This window comes from Lagopus leucura, unplaced genomic scaffold (assembly GCF_019238085.1).
Source record: "Lagopus leucura isolate 7727_CA_CO unplaced genomic scaffold, USGS_WTPT01 Super-Scaffold_73, whole genome shotgun sequence".
Classification (NCBI taxonomy): Eukaryota; Metazoa; Chordata; class Aves; order Galliformes; family Phasianidae; genus Lagopus; species Lagopus leucura.
Window position 1 is genome coordinate 49,776,371 of NW_024962252.1, and position 19,557 is coordinate 49,795,927.

Below are 19,557 nucleotides of genomic sequence, written 5' to 3' on the forward strand. Positions count from 1 at the left end.
AATAAATTGAAGGTGTTAGCATTAGGGAAAGTAAGGGAAATTAGGATTTTTAGAATATACCATCTGAATATTCCCAAAAGTTTGTGGGCATCAAAGATGTGATTATGCAATTAGTGTAATAAATGCAGCTGTGTTTCTTTCACTGCATTTATCAGACAAACTGTAAAGCTAAACATCGGCATGTCGCTCATAAATCAGTACCAAAACGTGGCACAGCCTGCAAGATTCACTGAGACCTTTCTGTTCCAAGCATTTTCAAACTTGGCAGAGTACGTATTCCTCAGAGGACTATGAATATGCCATCTTTCAGGCATTTCTGGCAAAATCATTTTTTAGTTAGCTCAAGAAAAAAATAAATCAATATAGAAACACTTGGCTTAATAACACTGGAAACAACTTTTAAATGCGTTGAAATATACCTTACAAAGTTCCGTTCAGCTTTTCTTAAAAGTAAAGTGAAAGAAAGTGTTAAAGAAGTTCAGCCCAAGAAATAACTTGTTTAGAAAGGGGGAAAAAAAAAATAAAATGAAGATGGTTGCTTGCTTTTGAGCCTCCATGCAGAAGACTCCCTTATGGTTTCTTTCAAAAATGTTTGCAAATTTAATCCTTGGTTGTATGCGCAGAGAAAAAAAATCTAAACACTCTTTCACAATGATGCCACTTTTTGGTTCCCCAGATAGCTTTTCTATGCTTTATATTTAATGACAGTTGTAAGTACAGTTTGGATCACCAGTTATTGTGACCCACAACTAAAACCTGTAAATATGTAGAGCGAGTTATTTTACTCGGAGGACTGTAACTTACAAGTAACCTACATTTCTATGTAGCTGTTCTTAAGGCACTTTGTAAGTTTTCACTTAAACTTATTACTCTGCTAAGATAAATTCAAGAAAATCTTAAAACCTTAGTTTAATAAGTCCCTTACCATACTCTAATTAACTATTTGGGGGGCAGAATGGTGAGGCCAGACTGTTTTCAGTGGTGAGTGGAGACAGGACAAGGGGAAACGGCTGGAAACTGCAGCATAGGAAGTTCTGCACAAATGTGCACAAGAACTTCTTTACAGTGAGGTGACGGAGCACTGGAACAGGCTGCCCAGGGAGGTGGTGGAGTCTCCTTCTCTGGAGATGTTCAAGACCTGCCTGGATGCCTACCTGTGCGACCTACTGTAGGGAACCTGCTTTGGCAGGGGGGTTGGACTTGATGATCTCTGGAGGTCCCTTCCAACCCCTACAATTCTGTGATTCTGTCATTAGGCTACGTACATTAATGGAATAGTGCTACTCTCACAGCCATGATATTCAATCATGCGTTCACTCTCAATCATTTTGTGACACAGGTCATCTGTTACACAGGAATACAGCACACACATCACAGGTGATCAATTTGGACCTGAGACCCCTTGTTGCTATTTTTGCTTGGTACTTCCAATGCAAAGGACAATGCTTTAAATCTTCAACTTCTTTCCTAATTGCAGTTACTGGAGCAAAATAACATTAAAAAGAAAACTCTAGTATACTCTATATACACACTACATTGTGTGGTGTATGCACTGCTTAGAAACAGTTTTCTATACAAATACTTCTATGTGTATTCTCTTGAGGATGAGATGTTTATTTTTAGTTCTGCATTTGTGTATATCTAAGAAAACAGAGTCTGAAATTACAAACATGACTTCCATCATCTGTCTGGGAGAAGATTTCACATAGTTAGCAGAGCTTCTCAGTAATATGTCTTCTAGCCTGGAAAAAAATAGTCATTCAATGCTTTTAAGACATGGTGGTCGTATTTATCTGGAGCTGGCAAGCTATAGAGGGGGAAGAGAGCTCCTTTTAACAAGCAACACAAAGAAGCGACTTGAGGCCAACTACACATCTGACCAGGAAATTCTGCAGACTGTGAACAACTCATTGTCCTACTTTGATCTTAAGATAATAATCTGAGCTTGGAAGTGAAATTTCACACTCTTAGCACATTCAATAAAAGAAGTCTACCTTCTTGCTGTCACAGTTCTTTGCAGGCAAAATCTTCACAAATCTCAGATAGAAACTGGATTTTCTTGAGTTGAATCAAAGTTTGTAAGTCAGGCCTGTCATTTTGCACATGGAATTTACCATTAAAAAAAAAAAAAATTGTGACTCCAGAATAAAACAATAACTTCACCTATTTTTTCCTTTAATCCAAAGAGTGTCAACAAACTAGCCTACATTTTTTTTTTCCTGCAGCTTACTTACCCTGCCCATGGTGCCTGCAGAACCAAAAAAATTGCTTGTTGCTGTCTTTAAACTTAGGATGTTGGATCACACACATCCAGATTGTCTAATTATTTCCTTTCCTTTTTCTCTTTTGTCCTGTATCCATCTGTTTCATGATCTTTGTGATAAGAGCAACCTTTGCGCACTCCCTGAGTTTGGTACCATTGGGATTATTGGCCATAGCTGAAGATTCAGCGGTGTGGTCAGATGACTACAACCATAATCCTTCGTTTGTGCACACTAGAGCTGAGGCTGAAATAGCTTTGAAAAGTTAAATTGCACTTACAGGACCTTCCTCAGCATCCCTGAGTTATGCTGTACTAGCAGAATTGCTCAGGGGCAGGCGACAACACCGTACCAGCAACACTGCTCTGTTCATAGAGCAGTAGTCTATCCTACTGTCAGTAAGTGTAAACAATGGGAAAGAAAATAAAACATTTTTGTAGGCTCTTAGCCAAGCTATTAAAACAATGGAGTGAGTATTTTATTTCAATTGCTACCTTGACTGGTTTCTTTTGCTGCAATGTCTTGCTCCATTATAATCATCATGATAAATTACTGAACAGTTCAAAAAGCAGGCTGCAGAAAACAAAAGATGACATGTTCTTGTGATATGACCTGCACGTTCCATCTTGCTGTACTGAATTAATCATAAACCACATTCAATATTTAAACAATATTTCAATATTTAAAAGGGGGAAAGAGCAGGTGCCTGCAAAGGGCAGATGTTACGAATTTTAGGTTAAACAAAAATGCAACAATTCCTATCACATATCATTTCTATTATATATATCAGAAAGCACAGCCTGCACTAAGTCCCCAGTTGTATACAAGAAAAGCCTTCTTCCCACATTTTCTGATCTGTTCCCGTTTCCAGAATTTACTTCCTATTTTGATTTATAAGAGTTCAGTTTTTCTGACCTTGGTGGGATTCTGTAGATTCCATGTCGCTGATCTTGGAGTAATTGTGAACATTGTTACATTTAAAATCAGTAGTGAAATTGCAAAACCAATCCAGCAAGTTGCCCAAGGACAAAGGACTTACCCAAAACTTATTTTATTTCAGAAGCACATATGAAATTCATCCTCATCTAAAATTTAACATGCAAGCATTTCCAAGCTTTTTTCACAAGTCTATCAACAAGCCATTTGATTCCTGTGTGGAAGTCTATTTATGATTGAATTAGTAAATGTGGAAACAGTTTGGTAGATGGAATCAGTTAATTGTAAAGTTCGAGTACTTTAAAAAGTCAGCAAGCACTGCCCAAGGCAGGGAAAGAGATGGAGATTAGCAATCTTCTTGTGCAAAAAGTATTTTTCTTACCTGCTTTCTTTCTACAACATTTCCTTCCCTCACAGCCTTATCTGGTACTGGTTGTGCTATTACAACAAATGAGAGACTTTCTCCTTTCCAGCTGGAGTATTAGTGAGCATTAATACTTGAGCAACTAATTTACAGTCCCAAATTGCTTTTGCCTCAGAGGATCTTAACACATGCTACAAATATTTAAACCAAATACCTACAGAAAAGCAAATGTGGATGTACAATAGCTTCCATATCCACTGAACAAAAGTAGATGATGTATAAAATAAGTATGTTTTTACGTAACTAACAATTACTTTGTGATATATATCCAGAAGGTGATCAAGTCAATGTTGGCTAAGGAAAAACGTCTTCACTAGAGCTATAGTGCAGTACTGGGACAAGTTATCCATAGAGGTGGTGGAATCTCCATCACTGAAGGTTTCAAGACAAAACTGTAACAGATGTGATGTGTCAATAGCTGTGGTCTGAGCGGGAGGCTGCGCTACAGAACATGTGTACAACTTTCATCCTTGGACAATTTCAAGACAGGCTTGGATAAAACCCTGGGCTACCAGTGTGAGCTCAAAGCCTCCACTCTGACTTGGAGATCTGTTGAGAACCTTTCCCTATCCTATGGTGCTGTGACCTCAAGAGTTACTTCCCAGCAGCTATTTCCACAATTCTACGAATATTAAATCCAGACTAGCCAGGGAACGTATTAAATAACATTTTCTTTTCCAATACGATTTTCCAGGCATATAAGAGAAGGAAACAGCACAGCTTCTCCTCCTCCTCAAAGATATACTATATTGCCACCTACCTGCATCATCAGCTAGCATCAGACTGCTAGATCCTCTGCAGAGACCTCTTGCATTCGAGGTAATGAAGGAACTGACCTAATACCTACATTAGCATCATCGATGGGAAACCACCGAACAGGACTGAGAAGTTACCAGGGAATTTCAAGACTCTGGAGCCCACCATTAGTTTCTAGGCTTTTTTTTTTTTTTTTCTTCCTAAGATATTTTAACAAATGCAATATGGAAAGAATGTTAGCAGTCTCTTTTTCTTCTCTTCAGTCTCCCACTCCTGCTCCAATGATTCCAGTAGTAAGAACAGTAGCACCAAATAGATTTGTCACCTTCTTTCATTTTTATCTGTTTAAAACATAGAATGGAGTGTTATTTGTTGATGCTTTCCTTTATGAATGCCACAGGCAAGAAAATTTCACTAGCAATCACGTTTTTGGTATATTTAGGACCACTTTTGGTTATCTTTAGCAATCAAAAAAAAACCTCTTTAACTTCAAGGAAGACAACTTACTGTTTGAGTTAGGCAGTAGACAGTTGTTCCTATTCAGGAACAGAGGGGTCCTGGGAAAGAAAGCTGAGATTTTCCAGAGGCTCAGGGAACTCTTTAAAAAAAATTGCTGAGACCATTGGGACACAAGGCCTGGAGAGTATGAGGGAAAGTTTCCACAAATGAAAATAGCAGAGGAAAACTTCCAGTGTTCTGAAAGGAGGATAGACTTTAGTTGCTCAGAAGACATAGCTGGGAAAACTGGAGTCTTCTGAGGTGGACAGGTTAAAGTATAAGATGAATGGAACTGGAATGTGGACATCTGATGATGTTTAGTCAAAAACCACTGTGTGTGCAACCTTGGAACCAAATATTATGAATCCTTTCTTCTGAACAATCTAAGAGTCACATAAATCCCAAAATAACTGGGAATAGCATTATGATGTTACCACATGCCACTGCTGGATCCGTCTCCCACATAATCAAGTTTAGGATAAGTAAAGACTATCTCCTCTACACCTTTCTGTATAAATCCAAGGCTGAGTAGGAAGATTAAATTTTGTGGCCAAGCCTATATCTATAAAAGATATCAATAATTCCCTAATCAAATATTGTTATTTGTTTGCAATTTGAAAAGGCAATATCATCTACTGATTCAGAGAAGAGCAGTGTAGGCTAGTGTCAGAGAGCAGTAAGGCCCATCTGATCCCCAGAAGCAATGGGGAACCATCCGACTGTTTCTGAGCATGGTCAGCAGCACCAGGTGCCCATAACAGTGTCCACCAACAGCCCCAAGCACAGCAAGCCCTGAACCAGGGTGTCCAGCGAGGAGCAGCAGGAGACAGAGCTGGAGACAGGTTGCCCAAGGAGGCTGTGGATGCCCCATCCCTGGAGGATGTGCTGAAATGGGGCTTCTGGCACCATGAGCAGCAGGTCGGAGGGTCACAGGGGGGCTGGCCAGAGCCATTCAAGCCTCTAAGAGCCCTAGCGTCCTCAACCACAAACATGTTGAGGACCAACAAGCATTCAGAGGCAATAGCATATATGCCTGCCAGCTTTTCTGCAGGTACCTGCAAATGGCTGCTTTGGAGTTAGGATGCCATATGGACCTCTGCTCTGACCAGCAGAGCTGCCTTTATGGTTGATGGCATTCATCAAAGCTGCCAGCATGAGCAGAATCAACTTCCATTCCCAGGGAATTCCTAGATCCTAGGGAGATCACCTCAGTCTTTGAGGAACTCCCTTCAAGCAAGGGGCCAGAGCAGGACTGGAGAGAATGGAGGATTTATTTAGACAAAGAGAAGGGACTGGGGCACAACTCAAGCAGATAGCTCCAGAAGTGAGGAAGGCTGGAACAAAACTTCCTAAGGAAATCCTGGGAGAACGTTGGCATGGAGCTAAAGAGGTTGGCTTACTTATTTACTAGGACACTGGGGCAAACTGGAACAAAAAAAGCACAGAGCCTCAGAGGCAGACTTACCCATAACCTAGAAGATTGTGCTTTCAGAACAGTTCTGCAAGTGTCTTCTGTTTGCCTCCCTTCTCCCCTTGTTACTCCATTGTAGCTACATGAATCACTATGCTGCTGACCCAAGGAGGTTGTTTATACAACATGTACATTCCAGCATTAGACTTCTGCTGTTTCTAAACAGGTCACACATTTGATGCTTTGGTAAGTAAGTATTGATTTTCTTGCAGTAAGCTAACATTGGATACACACATAATAGCGGTGGATTTGTTATGCTACTCATTCCCTTACGTAACAATACTGACTTCAGAGGGACTACTCATGTTTGAGATGCAGGGACTGATAAGTAATAACACAGAAATCTAAATATTTCTCTGCTCTCGTAACCATTCATTTAAATAGCCAAATCATAGTGTGAAGAGAGAAAGAATACAAAAACACAGGTTGACACTTTTTCAGTGACATTTCTACAGGGTGTATCACCATTCTGCAAGACACTGTGTGCCTAACCCACACAGTTCTACATCCATGCTATTTCCAATGTTAATTCATTTTCTTTGTATATCATTTTAATTTTACTGCCTTTTCTGCACACAGTTGGCTGATAAATAGAATCATAGAATTGCTGAGGTTGGAAAAGACCTTAAAGATCATCGAGTCCAACCGCAACCTAATCATACTACCTAACAACCCTCTGCTAAATCATGTCCCTGAGCACCACATCCAAATGGTTTTTAAACACAGTTTGTTATGCTGCTCGCTGTAAGAAAAGAAAAGAAAGAAAGAAGTGCTTCCTCTCACATGAAGAGGTTATGTCCCACAGTGTGGTTTTTGTGGGTTTTTTGGAAGGCGACACTACAGCAGTGTCAGGCTTCTAAGAGTATAAGGTACCACCCTGTGAAATACATCTAAGATGAATTATATAAGCCAAAGAACAACATGCTTTCATCACTCTTTTGGAAGCGTCTAGAACGTACTCACCACCTCATGTTAACTGCATAGGGCTTTCAGAAAGGAGAGTATGATTTCATTTGCATGCATATCTCAAAACAAAACACGGACCTTTTCCTTTGAAGTTCTTCTTCAAAGCATCTTCAAAGGTAGGCCTCTAGTTTGCAAGGAGATATACATGTAAATAAACTCAGATTCCATGAACTTTTTTATTTGCTTCTTTAACATGAAAATTGTTCCTATTAAAACATTCACCTTTGCATCGCTTCAGTTAGTAAGTATACACAAACGCTACCACTGCAATGCTTGCTGGTGTTGCCAGGGAAAAAAGCAAAACCAACATTGTAAAGGAAGAGGGAAAAAAAAAAAGAAAAAAAAAAAAAGCATTTTCTAAACTGTGAATCATTACTAAAATACAAAATTATGCAAAAGCTCAGCTAAATGGAGATAATCCAAAACATGCTTTTCACCCAATCCTGGTTCAGGTGTGATATCTTTATTTGATTTCAGGTAACAGTGTTATCTGCAATCGGGTTTTTAGTAACAATTCAAGACAATACTATCTTTGATTTTTTGCTCAGAACTTATTATCTTTTATTAGAAATTAATTATTCACTATAAAATTGCTTCCACTATGAGAACATCAAATAAAGTCTGATGCCTTCCAGATTACGTGCCCCTGTAGGCTTCAATAAACGAGACACAGAAGTGAAGAACAGACATTTTAATAACAATTCTAGTGTAATGTATGGAGCAGTGATAACAAATGTACTTGAAGTGAAACATTACCTGCATACTAAAATTTGTGGGTCATTCCTGGGGTGTCCGAAGGAATTTCTACACCGTATACACCGTGTTTTTAAGAATAGCTACGTAAGTACTTGATCCCTCATAATGAGAGATTAAATTGCAATAAGTTTGACAGCGGAACCCAAATGGTTTCTGAATATATAGAAGTAATTTTTAAAAAAATGTTCATATTTGAGATGTAGAAATCCCTTTTATTAAAAATAAATAATCCAGAATACATTCTATTTCAACTGCTTTGGAAGAAATAAGGAATACCTAGTCATCCTGCAGTGTCATAGTCGAGCCTCTTTGCCTCATTCTGTACACACAGAACATCATTAATCACAGGAGAAAAAAATCCCTCTCTACACAAACTGCAAGGAGGGTACATTTACTTGCTTACGTACCACATAAGAAATGAGAGGAAGGAACACAAACTCTTTGGAAGTTACTTTACTGAAACAGTATTTACCTTACACAAATCTCCCAAATACTTACAAAAATGTATTCGCAGAACTTGCTTTTTCTATTCTCTGTAATCCTCATAAACAGAGAGCTGATGATTGGATTACTGCCTACGTGAGTTTTGCCAGCTCTTGTATTCCTGCCGTGTACGCCAAGCCAGATATTGGAAGCCTTTTTTGTTAAGGAATCAAAAAGATAGTAAACGTTTGTGCTTTTCTACCTTTCCCTTAAGTCTTGCACCACTACATTTTTATTTAATGTATCTGCAGTGTTACAGACCTTCTTTCTTTTCATGCGTGCTTTTTTTTCCTATGAGACATGTAGCTTTCATGTAAAACCCCCTAGACAGCATTTCCATTAGTAAACTTCCAGTTTATCAGCAATAATCTCTGATTCAGATCTCTTGCAACAAAACTGTTGAAAATATATCAGAGCTGATTCAGCATCTCAAATCCAAACGGTATGCAGCTACTCAGGAACTACTACTACAGAATTGCCTCCAGACGACCTTTGGTTCCTGTCCTTCATCTGGCAGTCACTGCAAATGCAACCTCCCTTTGGCAGCACCACTCCTGAGACTCAAAGTGGCCACTGAATCTCACAACTGCAACGTCCAGTGGAAGCCTTGCTGAGGCTCTATTATAGCTACTGGTGCCTCAAAACAAATTCAAGACCTAGAAGAAGGTTCAGTATCAGTGCACAACCACAGAACCAGTTTTTTTGATAATGAAGTCGAGACAGATGCAGGGATACATCTTACCTACGCACTTGTCAAGCTTCCCAATAGCTTTGAGACACACCGTTGCAAACACCAGCAGACACCGGGCAATGTTTCCACTCAAAGTGGTGCAGATTTTGCCACCCTTCAGAGATGGTGTGTAAACAATGCCTGAGAGTTTTGGCTAGAAAACATACTGTATGTTTTCTAAGTATGTTTTCTACTGTATGTATTCTAAGACAGAATACATGTCTTAGGTAGAAACCAAAATCTCAGCGCAAACAGATGACATTCAAGTTGATAAATAACTTAAAGATGAGCTGCTAAGTTCGTTTCTCTAGAAGAAAGCCTACTGTCACAGTGCCAGGCTGCAAACCATAGCAATGAAGGATGTGCAAAGCATTCAGCAAAGCCATCGATGTCAGGGAGCCCTGACGGGATAAGCAGACCTTGGAAATGCCACTGTTTGAACTCCTCTACAAGGGAGGCAGCACCAGGAAACAGATTCTGGGACCTGAACTCAGGAACCCCGTGGGCAGCAGGCACACCGTGCTAATGTCACCTGCCCTGATACTTAAAGTCCTGTAGGACAGCTACGTAAGGTTGGAACTGAGGTCAGAGAAGATAGAAGAGCACGAATTAAATGCAGCCACACGGTCCCCTTCATTCACGTTCACGCAGTAACTGCTCTGGGAGCGCCTATCGAGCTGCATGACAGAGCAAGGACCTTCCCCGTCCATCGAGCGTCACTGATGTTAAAAGCTAAAGGAACGCGACGGGAAGGCGAGTTCGCCCGGCTGTAAAGGCATGACTAGTGCGAAACGATGCTGCCCCCAGGAGCACAGAGCCTGCTATTGGCAAGAGCCCAGCAGCGACAGCAGAGAGATAGCACCAAGCGCGCACAGATAACCTCGTTCCAGTTCTTCTGTTTCTGTAGATGACAACCCCGCAGCCAGACGTTCGCGCACGAACAGCCGCACGCCCCGAGCGCAGCTCTCCTCACACCGCACTGACGATCTTCCCACCCCTCCCTCGCAACACCCGCTGCGCTAACGGCCGCCGGGCTCCACTCGCCTCGCAAGCCTCGCGCCTGCACGCATGCGCAGAGCCCCCGCACGCGTGCTCGGAGCGCGTCCCACCCCACCCGGTGCTGGCGGGCTCCTGCCGCGGGCCACTCTGGGAGCGGTAGTTCTCCTTCCCGCCACGGAGGAGGCGGGGCTCCCACGATGCCTCGCGCGGCCACGTGACCTGGCGCCGAGCTCGCCGCTTCCGTGGGGGCGGGGTGAGGGCCGGGGGGGCCGAGGGTCTGCGCGCGGCCCGGGGGGGGGGGGGGCGGAGCCGCCAGCAGGGAGCGGGGCGGGGGGGGGGGGGGGGGGGGCGGCCGGTCAGCGGTGGCCGGGGATGGCTGCTGGTGGGGCTGTGTGCTTCGGGGTGGTTGTAGGCAGTCGGGAGTGACGCTGCGGGGTGTGCGGCGCTGGCCTGAGACTAAATGCGTCCTGCCCTGGGCTTTGGAGGAGGTGTTGTTGCACGTGAGGAGCGGCGCCCGGCTGTTGGATCCCGCTTGGAGAAATAAGCGACTGCTCGGCTTTGAAGGGACTAAAGCCCCGTTGAGGTGCAGTGTGATGTTTCTGTGCCTCGTTTTCCTTCCTTTCGGAGGATAAGAAATCAGTCTGCAGGCTGTAAGTCAGAGGAAATGGAAGAGAGGAAAATCAAGAGGAGAAGCCCCAAGTCATCCACCGCCCACCCCGTGCAGGTTGCGAACTCCAAGAAGAGCTCTGTGCCGGTCAGCAAAAGCACCGCCTTCTCCAATCCCGCGCCACAGCCGCCGGGGCAAAAACCAAAGCTAAAACGGTAAGCCTTGCAGGCTTGATGGAAACGATCCACAGCCCTGCCAGTGCAGGGCAGCCTTAAGGGTGTGTAGGCTGACGGAATGAGAAACGAGAGGTTCGGGCTTGTGAAAATAACCCATCGTGTCTTTAACAAAGCAGATTGAAAAAATAACTATGCTGTTGTATTAAAAACAAAGGAGGAAGCTGTGCCGTGCTCCTCTTGTACACTTTCTATAATTTTATGTAATGTCGTATGCTCACACTGATAATTATTTAGTTGGAGATCTGATAGTCTGGTGTGATTGGTCAGATACAAGAACTGGGTGAAAAAATTTGGTAAATATGTACATCACTATGGAGATAGCAGAGCCCCAGTCATACAGGTATGAGGAGCAAAAAAAGTGTTTATGACTGCAAGATTGGAACTGGGTAGTAGGGCAGGAAATGAAGGACATGAGTTGAACAGGATGAGCTGGAATAGGAATTTGGAGATGCTCTTGTTTGGGGAGCTGTCAGAGACAGCAGTAGCACTTAGGCCTCGTGCTTACAGAGGCATTTTGTTTTTAGGAAAGTACAGTTTTGGAATAATTTGTGTGTTATTGATGCTGTGTGAATTTCCATTTGAGCGTGTTCTGCACAAATGTGCGCAAGAACTTCTTTACAGTGAGGTGACGGAGCACTGGAACAGGCTGCACAGGGAGGTGGTGGAGTCTCCTTCTCTGGAGATGTTCAAGACCTGCCTGGATGCCTACCTGTGCGACCTGCTGTAGGGAACCTGCTTTGGCAGGGGGGTTGGACTCAATGATCTCTGGAGGTCCCTTCCAACCCCTACAATTCTGTGATTCTGTGATTCTGTGTTAATTTTCTTGCATGTTAGAAAAATACATTTCTTGGCCATGGCAGCAACAGTAGATTAATGAGTAATGTGAAATTTTTAAAGTGAAATATTAGCTGGACGGGGGCAGGGGGATTTACTGAGCTGTAAGCACCAGGAAACACTGGGGATATTTCCATCATAAGCACTTCAAAGATGACATGATTCAGAGCCCACTGTATTTCCACAGATAGTACAGATTCATAAATTACCCATGAGATAATTAACATATACACGCCTATCTCTAATATCTAAAAGCTATTATAGTTCTTCAAGCAAGAACTAATCACATAATACAACAATTCAGCAGCTGTATTTCCTGAAAACATGCTACTATTGTTGATTTACTTCTTCAAATCACTCTTCTGGAACGTGCTACCAATGTGGTTCTTGTAGTATGGGCTGGAGATTCTACCTGCTTTGGAAATAGCTTCTAGGCTCTGGAAGATGTCAGTGCTTAAGTAATCACACCATTTCTCAGACTTTCCAAGTGGGAATGGTAATTGACAAAGCGAAGTGAGGATGGATTGTTGCTACAGTAGTGGTATAGGGGTACTTTCATTTCATCTGTAAGAATATAATGAAATATTTTTACTGGGAGTAGTATTATATTGTATTAAACTTAAGATGTATTTGGAAAAAATAGATGGTCTTTCTGGCATACAAACATTTCTATAACTCTGAAACTGAAGTAGAAATATCCAAAGGTAAACCTCAGTTGAGATCTTTCTACGAGAGCGGTGAGGTGCTGGAACAGGCTGCCCAGAGAGGTTGTGGATGCCCTGTCCCTGGAGGTGTTCAAGGCCAGGTTGGATGGGGCCCTGGGCAGCCTGGTCTAGTATTAAATGGTTGGTGGCCCTGCTTGTGGCAGGGGATTGGAGATTCATGATCCTTGAGGTCCCTTCCAACCCTGGCCATTCTGTGACATGTTGCCCAGAGATGAACCAGCATGGATAACCATTGGACCATCACTCGTTCAGCATCTAGGCAATATAGACATTTACATACATAGAAGCTGTTATTCTCAAAACATGGGAAGGAATGACTCAGATTCTGAACTGGCTCACCCTGAGTCTGCAGAAACACTCAGTCTAATGTGAGAGAAAGGCTATGTGCACACATGCATGGGCAAATGAGGGATGAAAACAGCCTCCTACCTGAACTGCATTAGCATAGGATGCAATCTAGAGACAGAATGTGCCACTTCTCATTGGTAATTGCATTTAGTTGCCATATTCATTGCATGTTTATTTATGTTTATGCTGCAATATAATCTTTAAGTTAAGATGACTATTATGTACGAGTGCCTTTTTGATGTTTTCTACCTTTAAAAGGAAAGCAGACTGTAAAAAAATCCTTATTTTACAGTATCAAACTATCAAGACAGTGATTTTTTTCTTTATTATCAGTACAAACTTGTGATCCCTTTTTTAATTTGAATGGAATAATTGAAATATGTATTTTCATTTCACAGCCCAGTTGTCAAATTATCCTACGTTTCAGATTCTCAAAGAAAGTAAAAGCAGGAAGTAATGTTATTGTTTAACCACTTCATTTCTTCAGAGTAATAAAAGAGAAAGCTAAAGCTCCAGGAGGAGAAGCAAAAGGGGCACAAGCAGCACCAATCCAGCATTCGTTCCTCACAGATGTGTCAGATGTCCAGGAAATGGAAAGGGGACTGCTCAGCCTCCTGAATGACTTCCACTCTGGCAAACTTCAAGCATTTGGTAAGTGCATGAATTGCCTACATGTAACGGTTGCCTTTTACGTGATGGTAACAGTTGCAAATAAATGTGCTATATGGACAAACTGCTGGTTTAATATTAGCCTCTGCTATATGAAATCAAGTTTAACATAACTTAATAGGTCATACCAGTAAAATGTATACTCTAAAAAAGCTGTTAAGTGGCTGTCAGAAATTCATGACACCATAACACCAGACAGAATGACAGAAGCTTCAGTAGTGAAAAAGGAGGAAATAATCTAGAAAGCAAACAAGCTTATAAATTTGAACACCAGATTTATCTTCTCCAGTGTAAAAAGCTGTTGACTTCACGTTTCCAGTTGTTCTTTCGGGTTCCTTTCTCTACTGCTGTCATTTGTCCTCTTAGGAAATGAATGTTCCATAGAGCAAATGGAGCACGTGCGGAGCATGCAGGAGAAACTTGCCCGCCTCAATCTGGAGCTGTATGGGGAGCTGGAAGAACTCCCCGAAGACAAAAGAAAACTAGCCAGTGACTCCAATCTGGATAGGCTGCTATCAGATGTAAGTACAGAGAAAGCAGGAGACACGGAACTTGGTCCCCAGACTTAGGCTCAGGAATAGAACAGTAGTGGAAGGACAGTGATTCTGTGCGTAGACTATAGCCTAAGAAATTTACAGTTGAGGAAAACAGAGTTTTGTAATAAATCAAGACACAAGCCTTACTTACTTCATTTTGAGAAAATATGCTATGTTGTGGTGTTCTTTTTGTAGACTACTGCTTGATTTAGTGAGTGGAGCATTCTGGTTCCACTGTCTGATGCAGGTGTCTTTAGGGACTGCTTATGGATCGGAGAATCACAGAACGGCCGGGGTTGGAAGGGACCTCAAGGATCACGAATCTCCAACCCCCTGCCACATGCAGGGCCACCAACCTCCCCATTTAATGCAAGACCAGGCTGCCCAGGGCCCCATCCAACCTGGCCTTGAAATGATGATCATTTTCCTGATTCCTGATCATTTTCCTTCCTCCTACATCTGTGGAAGGTCACGCAAGGAACTCAGATCTATGTATTCTACACTTTCACTTTCTCCTTGCTGTAGCATGCTTAACTGCTAAAATGTAATTCTTATTCACAACTACATTTCAGATGTTATTGTTGCAATTGTTAAAATTTCTTGAGAAAAGCGAATTTAAATTTCATTCTGGGATTTAGTTCTGTTGTTACAGAATTCAGCGCAGGTCTGTTTTGTACAAGAAAGTAATCCATTTCAGCCCAAACCATTAATGATTTCCATTGTTGTTTTAATAGATTTATTTCATTATATCAGCATCACCATTGCATCTGAAATGCCATTTCTGATCATTGTAATATTTATCTTGCAGCTGGAAGAACTGAATTCATCTATGTATCCTTTTCCTTACATACTGCGCATTATAATTATTAACTATAAGTTACAGCCTATTTCTTGAGTAACTGGTGTCTGTCTTGGAGACAAATCTTTTCAAAAATGGCCCTTTTTCAAAATCAGTACCGTAATGTAGCTTGGATTTTAGGTTCCTCCCATATCTAAGTTACTGGATTTTAACACTTAATTACAGGACTTTTTTTGTATAGTGATTTATTTAGCTAGAATTCAACGCTTTAGACAATGTGTTGATTGTAGATGACAAAGCCAGCAGTGTCTTTTCACTGAGAAGCTCTGGACCAAACACACACACAATCATGATTCTTTTGTATTATTCAGAAACATTCTGTCCCACTGATGACTGAATTCTATTACCTTTTTTTTCCTTCTTTCTTTTATCCCCTATAGAAGCATTATCACTGATCTTACTGTGAACATTGGGCTAACCTTATTTGTTATTTCTGGAGTTGGACTACAGTTGCATTGATTACCCAGATGAGCTTTGGTAACAAGTGCATGCTCTTAGACCATTAAAAGGTAAAGCTAATTGTCTTAGCTTGTATTTGAAGTTGTGTTTTCAGTAAGCTGAGAATACATACAGGTGAGGAGCGTTGCACTCAGTCTAGTTACTTCTGATTTTTACAATGCTTTGTTTGCATTAAATGGGACTTGAGATACAGAGAATATCAGTGCAGTATCTGTGAGAAGCTGTACAAGGCTAGATCTCATGAGCATTGCAAATGAAATGAAGTACCACACAATAGTAATAAAACTTATCTGCCATCCCCCATTCATCTGCCAGCTAAAGCTGGAGGTAAGTGATTCTTAAATCTCAGTGAGGGAAATTAACAGTTGAAAGCTAATGTAAAACTCAGTAGAATTGAATTAATCTGTTCTGGTGTATGCCTGTCACAGGACTAAGTGTAGCATATCTTAATGTAACGTTGTTATCTTATATTGTATCTATATGTGAAAACGTTGTTCCTTAATGGCGCGCTTCAGCCAAAAACTACATTTAGCAGATGCTCAAGATATTCCAAATAGCACCACGGGCTGAAGAAACTGCTTTCTCAGTTTGGGTTCTCGCATAAGCTTTTCTTTTGTGTTTGTTTTTTTTCTTGCCACTGGAATCTGGAATTGGTAGCTTTTAATTATTTATTACTTTACACAGTGAAGAATCAAAGTGCAAAGCCAGGTGTTTACTTTTGCACATTCCTTTGAGTACTGCATTACATCAGGACTCAGTCTCTAGAGATTTAAGCAGGCTGTTGTGATGGTGTGCTTCATATCATTGCCTTATTTAACAGGAAAACACTGGGAAACACAGAATTAAATTTATTCTGCTGTATTGTTCATATTGTTGCAAATGATGTATGAGTTCATTAGCATTTCTCCAAATTTTATGAAGGTAATCCTGTTGTTGCCTTTCTGATCAGTACATAGACAATCTGCACACTATGTTTAGTGTGTTTTGTTGACCAGTGCTGCCACTGAGATTTTATTGTGAATAAAGACATTTTAAAAATATATAAGATTTTATTTGGAGAAGTTACCTATTCAGCTGTGTTAAGAATTCTTGCATGGTCTGAATATTTTCAGGGTTTACTGTTTTCATTACTGTGAATAATTATTAGTTCTGTCACTAAACAGAACTAGCATGCATGCTAGAATACATATAATTTAATTAAGTTCCATCACATTCAGAATAAGGTCATTGTTCAATAAATCTTTTATGTGTAATTTTGCAGTTGTTCCTGTATTACAAATGATCTGGTAGAAGTTAATATCGTATTCACAGCCAGGGGGAAAAAAAGCCTGTATCTGTGTAAAATAATCTGTTTTCAGATCCAGAATTTCTATCTTCACTCATCAAACTATGCCTTTGGTTTTAGATTTTTTATGTTGTTCTTAAGTAATACACTGAGATTCTGTCCTGTACATACTTACAGTATAAGGATAAAAATCGTTATTCTTCTACTTAAGAACAAAGCATCTGTCCATTGTAGGCAAGCCAACAGTGAATAAAAGATACCAAACTGGAGAAGATGCTTCAGCTTTAAGACAGTTGAAAATTCCATTAGCTGCAGCTCCACACACAGCACCAAGTCTGCACTGTGAAGCTGGAGAGAGGAAGGTTTTTTGAACACCAGTGTGCTGTGGCTTTGGCTCCAAATCCAGCTTTAAATACTTGTATTTCCTACCTCATCTAACAGGCATATCTCAATGGTGAGCCAGTGCGGTCCCAAGAGGCTTTTCCTTTAGGATATTCTTGTTCTCTTCACAATTTACCTCCTTCTTTAAGATTCTTTAGGGGTTTTGCATACTGCTTAAACTACCTCCAAGTCTCAGGCTGATACTGGATATGTACTTCTGATGTTATGAGGAACAATTTAGAACTAGAATATAACATGCAAAACGAGCCCTAGTTATTTGTCTTCTCTCCTCTTCACTAGGAACTTTTCACTGTCAGTGCTATCACCCTGTGTTTGCATACTTCAAAACATCAAGCAAAATTTGCAGCATTAGTTTTAGCTTCGTACCTCAAGAGATGTTAAGACCTGATGCTAGTTAGGGTGGCAGAAATCATTATAGCTGCATTTAAACAAGCAAAATTACATTCCCTCTGCTAACTTTGGTTCAGGAGGAGAGGAAAGCAAAGCCTCTGGAGACTAAGCATGTCTTCACGTGGTAACAAACTGATCACATTTCTAAGCTCAAGTTACTTAGTGTAACATATCTGCAGGCAGCCTCTTGCAATTATAAAATTATAATTAGAAGCCATAAGTGGCTACAGAAAATTAATTTCTTTTCTGTTACCTTGTTTCCTGAAGAGTTGTTTATGGAGATAAAAATGTATCAATCTTGAATGTTTTCTACACAGAACATGCATGGTCACTGGAAATGATAGTCAAAAAGAGACGCCATTTCCTGCATTGCCAGTCTAGATTACCTTACTCAAGAGACTTCTGTTGAACATCAATGAGCCAAAAAAAGAAAATAGAAGTCAAGAAGAAAGACTAAGAAAAAGATGTCTCCTCCAAATCCCCTTTTCTCAGACAAGTCACTGGTATTAACTGCCTCTTTCTTCAAAAGTAGTGAGACAAAGTGTTTAGGCAGATCTTCTCTTCAGCAGATAAACAGGACACTAAAAATAATGCTTAGGTTTTGACCTAAGCAGATAACCACTGATTTTATTTTTTCTGAGCAAGTTTGTTAAGATGTGCTGTGCTGTCTCCCTGCAGAGTTATGTTTGGAAATTCTTGTGTGAAGTAAAGGCAACTTTTTCAAGGCATGATTCTATTAGCATTCCACACATTTGATTTTACAACTATGGAAATGCAAGGGTACAAGAATCAAAGGCATAAGAACAAGGCCACCTGAAAAGGTGACAAAGCTCACCTGGTTAAAAAATTGGATCATGATCTTAGAGAGATTTAGTCTCCCAGGGGTCCTGTCTTGGGACTGGTGCTCTTCATCAAGAGCTTAGACAGCAGGATTGAGTACATCCTTAGCAAGTTTGCTGGTGATGCCAAGCTGAGCAATGCAGTTGATACAACAGAAGGAAGGGACGCCATCCAGAGGGACCTTGAGAGGCCTGAAAAGTGGGCCCATGTGAACCTCATGAGTTTCAACAAGGCCAAGTGCAAGGTGTTGCAGTTGGGCTGGGCAATCACAGACTGGGAGAACTCATCGAGAGCAGCCCTGCAGAGAAGGTTTTCGGGGTGCTGGTGTGAAAAAGCTGGTTGCAAGCCTGCAGCGTGTGCTTGCAGTCCAGAAGGTCAACTGTATCCTGGACTGCATCAAAAGGGGTGGTGTGGTTAAGTTCACTGTCAGTGATCCGTGCCTCGTGCAGTCACTCTGTTATCATCACAGAACACGAGATTTCCTACCAAAGACAGCCTCACTCACTATAAAAAGACAGTGAGAATATTAAATAGGAACAAATACATATCAAATGCTCTGTTCACTTCCTAGAAGTACCAAACAGCACGCAGTATGAAACTTAGTAGGATCAAGAGATCGGACAGGCCAAGTAGGCAACTGCACAGTAAACGGAAAGATGTTTTAATGTACATGCATCGATAAAGCAGAACAATCTAAATGCAATCCTAGGTTTCTGCTGGCTCATGGCAAGGGACTGTCACAGTTTACCAATTGTTGTGCTCATGAAGAAGCAAAACTGCATCTGATGTGTTCTTGGCAATAGGAGGCAAAGCATTCACAGGAAAGCCAATAGCCGTATATAGGAGAAAGAGTTGAACACACCCAACTGGTAAAAGGACTTTCTAGCTATGCAGCACTCCTCAGGAAATAGCCTAGGGCCAGGAGATGCTCTCCCTCCCGTGGGTGGCCTTATATGAGTCCAGGGTGACTCAACCCTGGGTCCACCCTTTCTGGTCAGGTGGGGAGCACAGGTGCAAACAATTTGCCTGTGCTCCCTGGGCCAGACAAACCCTTCACCAGGTGCTCCATCACCAGTTCAAGCCCTGA

The 19,557-nt window shown here is 41.3% G+C and overlaps 1 protein-coding gene across 2 annotated transcripts; it reads left to right on the top strand.

Moving 5' to 3' along the window:
- Window positions 1-10,637: 10,637 nt before the first annotated feature.
- Window positions 10,638-16,593, top strand: CCDC28A (coiled-coil domain containing 28A). 2 transcript variants are annotated; one of them, XM_042895332.1, is made up of 5 exons: window positions 10,638-11,102; window positions 13,518-13,681; window positions 14,066-14,220; window positions 15,044-15,066; window positions 16,069-16,593. In XM_042895332.1, the coding sequence occupies exons 1-5, from the start codon at window positions 10,945-10,947 to the stop codon at window positions 16,121-16,123; spliced, it is 555 nt and encodes a 184-aa protein (XP_042751266.1). In that variant the 5' UTR covers window positions 10,638-10,944; the 3' UTR covers window positions 16,124-16,593. The 2 variants fall into 2 exon arrangements, with proteins under 2 accessions (XP_042751266.1, XP_042751267.1); XM_042895333.1 differs by lacking the exons at window positions 15,044-15,066; window positions 16,069-16,593 and having other exon boundaries at window positions 14,019-14,106.
- Window positions 16,594-19,557: the final 2,964 nt, after the last annotated feature.